The sequence below is a fragment of the Chiloscyllium punctatum genome, chromosome 1, assembly GCF_047496795.1.
Source record: "Chiloscyllium punctatum isolate Juve2018m chromosome 1, sChiPun1.3, whole genome shotgun sequence".
NCBI classification, from domain to species: domain Eukaryota; kingdom Metazoa; phylum Chordata; class Chondrichthyes; order Orectolobiformes; family Hemiscylliidae; genus Chiloscyllium; species Chiloscyllium punctatum.
Window position 1 is genome coordinate 105,234,529 of NC_092739.1, and position 13,308 is coordinate 105,247,836.

The 13,308-nt window shown below is 38.6% G+C and overlaps 1 protein-coding gene across 12 annotated transcripts in view; it reads right to left on the minus strand.

The window, feature by feature from the left end:
* The window catches only part of LOC140478155 (protein unc-13 homolog B-like), a 566,607-nt gene that overhangs the window by 266,510 nt on the left and 286,789 nt on the right, over positions 1-13,308 (minus strand). For all 12 annotated transcript variants that reach the window (XM_072571666.1, XM_072571665.1, XM_072571670.1 and 9 more), the window contains 2 exons: positions 5,350-5,423; positions 4,527-4,584 (listed from right to left, as the gene is read on the minus strand). In XM_072571666.1, coding sequence (XP_072427767.1) covers positions 4,527-4,584; positions 5,350-5,423 — 132 coding nt within the window. The remainder of the gene's footprint in view (positions 1-4,526; positions 4,585-5,349; positions 5,424-13,308) is intronic.

Below are 13,308 nucleotides of genomic sequence, written 5' to 3' on the forward strand. Positions count from 1 at the left end.
ATATTGATATTTGTGATTGATTGGTTTTTTTCAATAATTTTATATGTTTGTAAAGTTAAAAAAATGCTAATAAATATATTTCCAAAAAAAAAAAGGGCAACAGGGATAATCTAAGATTTTGTAGGCTGGTGAACATTACGTCATTGTAGAGAAATTACAGCAGAAGAATTATTGGAGAGGACTCTCAGGAAAAGGTTTTCCTTGCATTTAGAAAAGAACGCACTTATTAGGCACAGCTGAAAATGAGTTGCTGGAAAAGCGCAGCGGGTCAGGCAGCATCCAAAGAGCAGGAGAATCGACGTTTCGGGCATGAGCCCTTCTTCAGGAATGAGTTATTAGGCACAGTCAGCATGGCTTTGTGCAGCGAAGTCTTGTCTCACAAATGGATTAAGTTTTTGAAAAAATGATGAAGATGATTGATGAGGGTTAGGCAGTAGATGTAGGCTGTGGACTTTACTAAAGCATTTGACAAGGTGCCTTGTGTTAAAGTGGTCCAGAAGGTTTGGTCACACGGGATGCAAGGTGAATTGATAAGTTGGATACAAACTTGGCTTGGCCATGGAAGACAGAGGGTAGTTGTGGAGGAGTGTTTTTTTCTAACTGGAGAGCTGTGACCAGTGGTGTTCCACAACAATCTGTGCTTGGACATCTGTTGCTTGTCAAATATATAGAAAATGATTTAGATGAAAATGTAGGTAGGTCTAATCAGTAACTTTGCACATGACACAAGAAACTGATGGTGTTGTAGACAATGAGGAAAGTTATCAAAAGGTGCAGCAGGATATACATCAGTTAGAAAATCTGCACAGAGGAATGACAGATGGAGTTTAATCTGTACAAGTGTAAGGTAATGCGTTTTGGGAAATACAAAAAGAATTTCCAAATCTCCCTGCCCCACCCCACTTATCCCAGATCCAATCTGCCAACTCGACACCTGTCCAACTTCCTTCCCACCTAATCGCTCCACCCTCCCCTCCGACCTATCACAATTACCACGTCCCCTGCCCACCTGCATCCACCTACTGGCTTCCCAGCTACTTTCTCCCCAGCCTCAACTACCTGCCCTCCTATTTATCTCAGTCCCCTTGTTCCCCCTCCACCCCCACCCCCCCCACCCGCCCAACATTCCTGATGAAGGACTTATGCCCAAAACATCAACACTCCTGTTCCTTGGATGCTGCCTGACCTGCTGTGCTTTTCCAACGTCATACGTTTCAACTCTGACTCTCCAGCATATGCAGTCCTCACATTCACTAAGGGGGTCTATGGTTTGATTCTCTCTTCTGTTTTATAAATTAAAGAAGCTTTTGATTTCAGTTTTGAAATGACTCGTAAATGTATTCTCAAACATTATTTTTGCTAATCCTTTGCTGGCCCAAAAAATTTTGCCAAGCCTCAGGCTTGCAACTAATCCTGGTCACATAGAATTTTGTTTCTTTCTATTTGAAGCAACCTCAACTTCCCTTGTTAACCATGATTATCTTGTCTCCTTACAAAATCCTTTTCTCTCATTATACCATTGTTGTATTATCCCGTATTATCAAAACCATTAACTATTTTCTTAAACATCTGCCATTGCTTCTCAACTGTCTTTACTGTTAAATCCTTCCCCAGTGCACTTCAGCTAGCTCTCCCCTCATTCATAGAGTCATACAGCATGGGAACAGACCCCTCATTCTACCTCGTCCATGCCGACCATAATTCCAAACTAAACTAGTGCTACTTGCCTCTGCTTAGCCCATGTCCATCCAAACATTTCTTATTCATGTACTTATCTGAGTGTCTTTTTCTATAAAAGAACTAAAAATCAGTCAAAATAAAAACCTTATACTACTGACATGCAATAACTGTAAGAAATCTAGAAGTAAATCTCGAAATAAGCCATACACCACAGGTGTTAATAATATATGTTTCTTCTTTCAAATTGAATGCTTGTCTTCCATGTTCTGGTCACTATTTCCCAGGGATCTCTTACTCTGAGATAATTTTTTTAAACCAGCCTCATTACACATCACCAGATCTAAAATAGCCTGATCAGGAGTTGTATTCACAACATACTGTTCCAGGAAACCATACCAAAAATGTTCTTTGACTTCTTTCTTGCAGCTACCTCTGCGAATCTGACTTTCCAAATGTGCAAGATTAGGGTCAACACAATTAACATAAGACCTTTTTTAATGCCTTCATCTACTGGGTTATTGTCTGTTCTCCCATACAACTCATCACTATTTTCTTCCTCCTTGTTATTTCTTACCTCCACCAATATGGACTCTACATCTTCTGATTGAAAATCGTTTCTTACTATCGTACCTAAGCTATCCTGTATTATCAAAACCACCTCAACCACTCTTTCCTTCCTGTCTTTTCAAAAAGTCACATATCCCTGAAAGTTTAGCTCCCAGTTTTGATCTTCTAATAATTCATAATGGTTTTAACACCATACCAAACTACTACTACTTGTACACTGACAAGAACTTTTGATTGTGTAATTCCATATTAATTGGACAGTTTTAGAATTAGCCTATAGACAGGCAATATCAGGGCCGACTGAAAATGCACCCAAAAAAGATACAGCACAAACTGGCCAGCAAACAGCCAAATGGATTCAGGTGAACGGCCTTGTGAAGGCTCACAAATGAGCAGGTGAATCATAGACAATTTTGTGGGAGGAGTAAAAAAGGCCACAACTTTGAATGCAGAACATGGAGAACAGTCTTGCTCCTTCTGAACTTGCAAAGGCAAATACACACTTACCTTGAAGAGTCTCTTCGGTCTGCAGAATAGTTCCAGTCTGAATTGGACTGAATGGAAAACTTTAGATGTTGTCCCACTCAAGCTCCAATTAAAATGGCATCATAATCCTTCTGACATAACAGGACCCTAATCTGTACAACTCATGAGACCTGTTTTTGTTTCAGGATGGTGTTACATTTGACCGCAACAGCCTAATGTTGAAATGTGTAATGGGTTAAAAGGTTTAAGTCTGAGCAGCCAAGTAACAAACTTGATTTCAACAATCCTACTCACGTGGAGTTTGCCAAGCCATGTATAAGTCAGCAGTTTCTTTAGCACACTAAAGCTAAGGATGGAGAGCCACAAAGTTGTAAGTTTGTTTCTAGTGCAGTATATATCTCGCTCAATGCAAAGCCACAGCTTGTAACTGATTCATTTTATAACTCAAGTTAGAAATTTGTTGTCCCCATTAGGCAATTAAGGCTTAAATCAGGGCTAACATAATTCAATGTTTCACGTTCTTACAGACAAAAGTTCAGAATACAAGAGAAACAATAACTAGGTGTATTTTTATACTGGTCTCAGCATGTAACTTCTTGACATTTGTAGTGCCTTCAACATAATGAACTGTTCAAGTGTTTCAAATTTGTTACAAGTAAACATAAAAATAACCTAAGACATAGCATTAAGTGCAGGACATTCAGCCCTTGAAGCCTCCTTCCCCAGTTCATATGATAAACAAACAACTCTACTTTCCTTGCACTATTCCCAAATATTCAACAATCTATGAAACTCTGCCTTGAATATACTCAACAACTTATCATCCAGAGCTCTTTGATGTAGAATATTTTAAAGATTCTCAACCCGTGGGAAGAACAATTTTTACTCTTAGATTGCAACTTCTGTAGTCTCCTCAGCCAAACCAAACATTCACCCAACATCTGTCAACTTCATAAGAATTTTAAGTTTCAACTGGATCACTCCTCATTTCTCCATGACTAAAGATTCTACTTCTTAAAGTTAAAGAAATTAGATAAATACTATTCACTGTTTCTATGTATCTTTGCTCGTGGCATATTAATTTTATATTAATTGCAGAGGAACCTCAATTATCGGGCATTTGATTTAACCAAATTTCAGATTATCTGAACAAGAACGCAAGATCCTGATGCTTGGCTAACCATGTTTTCTGGCATTCAATTAACTGAACGAAATAGTCACCGACTGTGTCCTTCAGATAATTGAGGTTTATCTGTAAATGGTTGCAATAAATTCTTACATTTATTTTGAACAAATTTGGAACCCTTTAGACACAGATGTTCCAACTCAATACTTTCATTATGTGGTATTTCACTTGCATGGTATTAATTTTCCCAAAAACTGAAGTAAGTCATGTTTCTAAAATTGAAATATCATACATAATACTAAGAACAAGCTTGCTAGCATTGAAAACTATCCATATTTTCTAAGTGTGCATACTTGAGAACATTAGAAGTGATGCACATCTCAATCTCCTCTTTTGACACACAAAGGAATAATTTTTCTGAAAAAGCAAAGCAACAGATGTATGTCCAGTGGAACAGTAGATATCTCAAGGGTGTATTCTGAATACAATATCGGTGAATTATTCAAATATGATTCTCAAATAAAAGGCTGCGAGTGAATATAAGAAAACAATGCTTTTTAGATATGAGAAATAAAAATACAACAAAAAATCTTCTTAAGCAAGCATTGAACAGTGATTGAAGCTGCAAAAACTTGATGGTAATCACTTTTTATGAAATAAAACTTACAACACTGTGAGGGAGCAACTGGTAAAGATTTCTTCTGCACTTCTTCACTGATTGAATACTGGATAAGACAGAAGAAAGTGAAGAGTTCATCAGAATACAATCAAATATTATATTTACTAAAAATTACCACTCGGGAAGCAGCAAAAATATTGGGGCACTAGTTGTACCAGCATTGTTAAAACCTTCAGAAATAATTTCTCAGAATGTGGTTTGAATTCTGAATTTATTAATGTATACATATATCAATGTATATATTCATACGGATCTAGACAATCTGAAGGAATTACTAGCAACATACACAGAACACTCAACTCAACATTCAGTTTCATAGAGTTTAGTCTGGATTGCTGGTGTGAAGTTTAGATGTAAATTTTGGCTGTATGCATAGTGCAACATAAGCATTGGTGGGGGGAAAAAAGGCATCACATCTGAGAGATGCACAAGGCTGAATTTTTCAGTTTCTAGGCTTGGAATCCAGTTTGCCGTTGGTCTCTGCAACTATTCTCATGCAATCTTCTGCTCTTCACCTCATTAAATAGGCATCTTGCTCCACAAAGCCCTTCTCATGAATAGCACAGCAGGCTAGGCACAAGTGTTCACCATTGCTCGGACTTTCTGGTGTTCACACCACTGGCACCATACATAAAACCCAGCTATACAGCACTTCACATGGTGTATATTAGGAATTGACCCGACACACTCACTGATAAGAATATGACTGTGAAAACAATTTATTAATATTGCATTCATTTTACAAGCATCTATTGGGCATTACATTATACATTGGATTAGCACTGATGATTGCTCTATTTCCTTTACCCACCTCATCATGGCCCTTCAGTGCATTTAACTGTTCTAGTTTCTGAGTCCAATATTTTGCTTCTTCTTCTGGGATATCTGTAAATAAGACATTACTGCAGATATTAAGTCTTTGGAAAAGGAACTTTTCTCTAACTGTAAATCTAATCTTCTTGCCCAATAGAAAACATAACAAACAATAAAAGCATTCAAAATGTGATGCACTGAAAAATATTTAGGTCTCATATTTTACAGTCTCTTCTCCTCCTGTCAAGAGTCAACTTCTCTTTTCAACATGATGTCTTGAAGCCAGTCTTGTGAAGCAAAAACAGCCACTCTGGCCAGTTTTCTGATGTTACCAAATATTAAGCCTCTGTTTGACTCCTCCTCACACAGCCTCTTGGAGAGAAAATTATCGCCATGATCTTGGCGTGCATCATAACAAAACCTCAATGTGATTTAAATTATTCCAGATATTTTAAATAAACATTTCTTTTTTTCTAACCTCCTGACTACATCACTAGTTCTGCATTCAAAGAACAGTCTTTTAAAAAAAAATTTCATGGGATGGACACCCCTGAAATAACCAGTGAATGCTGCCTACTCCTTGAACTGAGTGTCTTGCCATGCCGTTTCAGAGTGCAGCTAAGAGTCAATTACATTGCTGTGGATCTGAGTCACACACAAGTAAGACCAGATAAAGACAGCAGATTTCATTCCCAAAACAAAAGACATTCGTGAACCACGTGAGGTTTTGCAATAATTGATCATAATTTCATAATCATCATGACTGAAAGAAGTTTTCAATTCTAGATTTGATTAAATCACTGTCATGGGATTTAAACCATGTCGCCAAAGAGTTAAGCTGGCCTCTGGGTTACTAGTCCAGCGACATTACCATTGCAGCACCAACTGCTCATATTGTGTGGTTGCTCTTCCCAATTATGTTGCCTAACCAGCGGATGGTTAAGATTCCTTTAGACGTCATCGTCAAACTGCAAGACAGTGCTCATGGAGCAGGTTGCATCATACAAGGTGGAAGGGAGATTGTAAAGTTGGCAAGGAAGGCATTCTCCAGTGATTTCACAACAGCCAATCAAACTGTGATAACTACAGCCAAGAAGGAAAAATTCATAATAAAGACTATCCTCTTGAATTATCTCAAAGGTATGATACTAATAAAGGATGAGAAATTCTAATGTGAATGCCGTGTTAAAAACAAACCTGCTGGGGAAAGAAATGTAAATTGCATGTTGAATATTAGAAAATACTGAGAGCCCAAAAAACCCCTTGGGAACATCCGTTCACAGAATGCAGTTTCTCATTTTAATATTGCAGTTTGTTTTTTGGTCAGGAATATTCTGAGTAGAAAAGTCAATGAAAAGTGTCAAAGAAAATGTTAAATACTACAACAGCTTAATGGAAGCCAGTACTTGGAAGTACAACACTTTCAGAGGTTGACATACCTACACCAGAATAAATTAATTTAGTCATCAAAGTTGGCGATAAAAATATTCAAAGTGGCAATATCTAATATTTTTACTTCAAATTTTATTTCCAAATAGCAAGTTCAGGATTTCACATGCATATGAACAAACCAAAGAAAAAATTAAAATTCTGTAGAATACCACACAAGTGAAATTTATAGTGAAACATTGCTTTCTACAAAGGAAACAACTTATTTTAATTTATCATCTTCAAACTCACTCAACAAAACACATTCTGTCTCAGAACAAGACACACTGCAAAAGAAAAATCACACTCTATTCAAAATCACACAATGTAGTGCTTTATCTTACAGTGCACGTCCAGCATCATCATTGTTGCTTTCTGCAGGTGAAGAAGATTTCTGATTAAATTGCCTTATCAACTACAAAAGCAAGGCATTATTTAATGGATTTCATCCCATTAAATATGAGTAAACTACTAGCATAATAACAAAAATTATAAAAATTTACATTCTTGGAAAAGAGCTAGAATAAAGTTTGAATAAGCAAGTATTTACAGAATTGTTGCATCTTAGTACGAAGGGTCAAACATTTACATGCTCAGAAAACAGTTCACAAAGGCATTAGGCTAGACAGGTTTGAAGACGGTAAAAACAATGACTGCAGATGAAGACAGAAAGCTTATAAAATCTAAAATGACACCTTCCTACTCACTGTATAAAACTTTCTGGCGGCCTGCCTTTGGTCAAATACAAGTTATTTGGTGGAATATTAAGTGTCTCATCACACCGCTGTCACACTTTTACATGGTAAAGAGAGGTTCATGTCAAGTGGATAACTCAAGCGGCTGGTTTAAAGTGGTTGACTCTTAATTGTGCTCTGCATTAGCTGAGCAAGCCACTCAATCATGTTGAAAAAGATAACTCACCTTCTTAACAGTAACTAAGGATGGGCAATTAGTGTTTACTCCAATGTCTTCCTTAAGAAACTGGGGTTGTATCATATATTTTAGTCACGATTCATGTCAGCTCATAGTGGAAAGGTAACCTCTTATTTTCTGTTTACTATCACTGAATTAAAGTAATTAATATCAAGCTGAAGCTTAATCAGTAAGATTCATTTTGCCCCCATATTACATTTGTCACCTATTTCTAATGCCGCTTATGAAATTGAATGTGTGACTATAAATTTGACAGAAATGGGTAAGTTCTGACAGGAATGATCTCCACTTATATTAACCCTCTGCACTTATTTATAAGGGTTGATGGTATGTGTGCTCGACTTGAAGGCAGATTCTTGACTCATTGTCTGCTGATGCTTCATCCTGAACCATTTATGAGACATAGTCTTTTGTCAGTGCAGCTTATTGCTTTGTACTCATTGGAGTGGGTGGAGAGGCAGATTCCAAGGTTTCCTCAATTGAAGTAGGAAATAATCCTGCACGACTGGCATTATTCATTAGCCATCAAGGCAACTGATATAAAACTTTAATAAACAAAACAAGGAGTCTCTACACTCAGTTGCACAGTACCTGAATTGATTGATGCTGATACTGTGTACTTAGAACAGTTGTAATATGACATAGACAATTATTTAAAAACAGAGGCAGAATTTTAGTCCTATTCTCCCACAGCATGGTGGAGGTGTTAAGGGAATAACATCTGAAATCAATAGTTGCTGAAGTGGGCTTTGCCATGGCTTTAACTCTGTCACACCAAAAGCATCCCACTTTCGGGTTTCACGATCAATCCACAGAGGTAAAGCATGATAAACAACGTATACCTGTCAATGGAAAGATTTCAAATATTTGGATGTGGTAGGGGTTAAATGAGAACATTCCAGACTCTAGGCTTCAGGAATGCCAAACGAAAGATAACTTGATACACATCATTCTGGTAGTATGATTTTTCCCAGCAATAAGCTGTGAGACCCTATAGAGTAGCATTATTTCCCAGAGGTGGGAAGAAAATATCAGACTTCCAGATCAATACATGCAGATACAATAAGCAACTGGAGCGTAATTCCTTGGCATGGATATAGTGCCATATGATCTCAGGAGGCCAGGAATATTGAATAGCATATTACTTTCAGGTTTGAACTTCATTGACCGACTTCCCCAGCATTTTTTCCTACACACTCCTCAGAATAGCAGTTTTCAGCTCCACTCGTTCCCTTCCTTCTAACTACATCTACAGGTTGGGACTTTTCTGTGTTTCTGAATGAGCAACAGTAGAAGTAGAAGCTAAGTAAAATCACAATGTGTTTCCAAAATAACTGCATTTTCTGGGATGTATCACCCATTTGCATTTGAACACATATCTTTGCCAGTTAAAATTATGCCCGACATCTTTTCTATCCGAATAGCCATGGAGATTTTGTGAAATCAAATCAATACAAGGAATTCTAAGCATTTGGAACCTGATCAATCAAATGTAATTAAGTCCATACCAGCAAAGAGAAGAAGCCATGAATTTTTCATCAGCAACAGACAAGTGGGATCTTATCCAGATGGAATGCTTACAGTACTCAACCAACCTAAAACTAATTATGTTAACAACATTCTAATAGTGAACATTAAAAATTCAACACAATAAGTTGACAATACACCCAGTACACATGTTCTAACACTTGTTCCTCAGGGTTTTAAAGCAAATCATACATGATGTCTCAAAAAAAAACCTTCTCACCAGTGTCATTTGGTGCTACTGAAACAATCCCAACTCAAGGAAAAGTGACTTTTTATCTTTTTAAAAATCTGCCATTTATTGGGAATAATATTTATCCAAAACTATTTTCACTACAACTGTTACAATAAATGGTCCACACCATTAGTTGGTGGGAGAAGACTGGCTAATCTTACAGACAAGGTCAGGCAAGCACTCACACTCTTGTACTTTTTCCCTTATTGTCCATAATCAGTTTTCCTTTGCTGAAAAGGAAGCCTTTGGAATTTGCAAGTTAATTTAAATAACAGCATCAATTTTGATGTTTTTTTAAAAAGAGGATTATTTATCCTCTCACACATACCAAGAACGTAAATGTTAAGAAAAATGCAATTTAAGAGAATAGCACACTTTTACAAGTTACAAATAGAAGAATAGTTCATAGCTTATATTTAAAGAAGCTCTTACTGTCAGTTTTTACATTTCTCACTCGTTTGCCCTTTTCTCTCTCTTTATGTTTTTTAGTCCTCCTTTGCTGAACTGTGAATCTATCCCAGCTTTTAAGGCTACCACTGACTTCGGCCTCCATGTACGTATTTTTTCAACTTAATGCTCTCCTTAACTTTTTTGGTTTACCAGGTTGTTTATTACTCTCTTTAAATCTTTTCTCCTTATTGGCATTTTTTTTGTTGAGAATCACAAACTACCTCCTTAAATGTTTGCCACTGTTTGTTTACTGTCTTTCCTGCTAATCTTTCAGCCCAGTTCATTTTAGCTAACATTATGCTGCAATTTACATGCTAACTCTTGATTAAACTTCCATAAAATATTGGTCTCAAGTTAATCTGGAGCAGTATTTATAGAGAAGCATGACTAAGCTATTTTCTGCGTCTGCAGATTGTTAAGGTGAAAAGATAGCCTTTAATGTGCCTTTCCTGTCAGTTGTAAGAGATCAGGGAGAATTTCAATGTTCCTGATGATCATGTCTGTAGGAAGTGAGTCTGGTTGCAAATCCTATCGGATTGCATGGATAGGTTAGAGATGATGAGAAAGTTACAAGAGCCAGAGACTGTGATAGATGGCAGTTTCAGGGAGGTAGAAATACCACAGATGCAGTCAGGTAGATGGGTTACCTTTACGAAAGATAGAAGAGGTCAGCAGTAGTACAGGAAACTGTCAGGAACTGTGTGAACACCAGATTCATCAGCCACAGTCGAGTCAGAGCAGTATGTCACCTGAGCACAATGCAACATCATCCATGCTTTCCAGACCAATCTCAACATTGTCATCAAGCCAGCAGACAAAGGGGGACCCATCGTCATAGAGAACAGAACTGGAAGGAAGTGTACCAACAACTGAACACAACAGGAAACTACCAGCTGATCCAACTAAAGAACACATCCATAAACATTGATCAAGACTTTTGATCCAGTCCTTCAGAGTGCCCTACGCACTCTCATCTCCCACATACTTCTTGCAAAGTGGACTTCAACTGCCTTCCAAAGATCCAACAAATCCAATACACCTGGATGTCCCATCATATCAGGCAATGGGACCCTCTGTGAGAACCTCTCTAGGTATGTTGAAGGCATCTTGAAACCCATTGTAAAGGGGACCCCCAGCTTCTGTCATGACACGACAGATTTCTTACAGAAACTCAGCACCCACAGACCAGTCAACTAGGGACATTCCTCGACGCAATGGACATTTCAGCATTTTACACCAGCATCCTCCATGACAACAGCATCGCAGCAACAGACTCAGTACTCAACACCAACAGGCACCATTCTACAAACCCATCCGCTTCATCCTTGACCAGAACGTCATCACCAATGACAAATAACTCTTCATCCAGATACACTGAACAGCCATGGGGACCAAATTTGCACCCCAATATGCCAACGTTTACATGCACGAGTTTGAAAAAGACTTCTTTGTTGCACAAGACCAGATACATTGATGACCCAATCTAGTCCCGCCTGCCAGCACCTAGCCCATATCCCTCCAAACCCTCCCTATTCATAGACCCATCCAAATACCTTTTAAATGTTGCAATTGTACCAGCCTCCACCACTTCCTCTGGCAGCTCATTCCATACACGTACCATCCTCTGCATGAAACAGTTGCCCCTTAGGTCTCTTTTATATCTTTCCTCTCTCTAGTTCTGGACTACCGCACCCACGGAAAAGACTTTGTCTATTTATCCTATTCATGCCCCTCATAATTTTGTAAACCTCTATAAGGTCACCCCTCAGCTTCCAACGCTCCAGGGAAAACAGCCCATCCTATTCAACCTCTCCCTATAGTTCAAATTCTCCAACTCTGGCAACACCCTTATAAATCTTTTCTGAACCCTTTCAAGTTTCATAACATCTTTCCAAGAGGAAGGAAACCAGAATTGCACGCAATATTCCAACAGTGGCCTAACCAATGATTTAAAGGTTAAAATTCTAAACTGGAAAAACGACAATTTTGTCAGTATTAGGCAAGAAGTTTCAAAAGTTGATTGGAGGCAGATGTTTGCGTCTAAAGAGACAGTTGAAAAATGGGAAGCTTTCAAAAATGAAATAACAAGAGTCCAGAGACAATATGTTCCTGTTAAGGCTGGTAGGTGTAGGGAATGCTGGCTGACTAGAGAGATTGAAGTTCTGGTCAAAGAAAAGATGAAAATGTGTATCAAGTATAGACAGCAGGGATGAATTGAGTTCCGAGAGGAATATAAGGGCAGTACGAGTATACTCAAGTGGGAAATCAGGAGGGAGAAAAGGGGACATAAGATAGCTATGGCAAATAGGATTAATGAGAATCCAAACTTATTCTATAAATATCTAAGGACAAACGAGCAATTGGAGAGAGAATATTGCCCCTTAAAGGTCAGCAAGGCCGTCTATGTATGAAATCACAGGAGATGGGGGAGATAACAAACGAATATTTTGCATCAGTGTTTACTGGGGAGAAGGATATGGAAGCTAGAAGACTTGAATGAATAAACACCAACGTCTTGAAAAGTGCCCATATTACAAAGGAAGAGGTGCTGCATGTCTTAAACTGCATTAAGGTGCAGAAATCCCCAGAATCTGATCAGGTGTACCCTAGAACTCTATAGGAAGCTGAGGAAGTAATGGCTAGACACTTTGCTAAGATATTTGTATCATCAATACCCATAGGTGAGGTGCCAGTAGACTGGAGGTTGACTAACATGGTGCCATTATTCAAGAAAGGTGGAAAGGAAAGTCTAGGGGAACTATAGACTAGTGAGCCTGACATCAGCAGTGGGCAAGTTGTTGGGAGGGGATTCTGAGGGACTGATTAGGGATGGTCAACATGGCTTTGTATGTGGGAAATCATGACTCTCTAACTTGATTGAGTTTTTTGAGGGCGGCACAGTGGCTCAGTGGTTAGCACTGCTGCCTTACAGCGCCAGGGACCCGGATTTGATTCCCGGCTCAGGCAACTGTCTGTGCAGAGTTTGCATGTTCTCCCTGGGTTCTGCGTCGATTTCCTCCGGGTGCTCTGGTTTCCTCCCACAGTCACAAAGATGTGCAGGTCAGGTGCATTGGCCACACTAAATTGTCCATAGTGTTAGGTGGATTAGTCATGGGTAAATGTAGGAGTCTGGGTGGGTTGCTCTTCGGAGGGTCGGTGTGGACTTGTTGGGCCGAAGGGCCTGTTTCCACACTGTAGGGAATCTAATCAATCAAGAGGATTAAAGGCGGCAGAGTGGTCTACATGAACTTCAGTAAGGCATTTGACGAGTTTCCATATGGTAAACTGGTTAACAAGGTTAGGTATCATGGAATACAGGGGGAACTAGCCATTTGAATATGTAACTGGGATCTTGATCAGCTGGGCCGAGGAGTGGCAGATGGATTT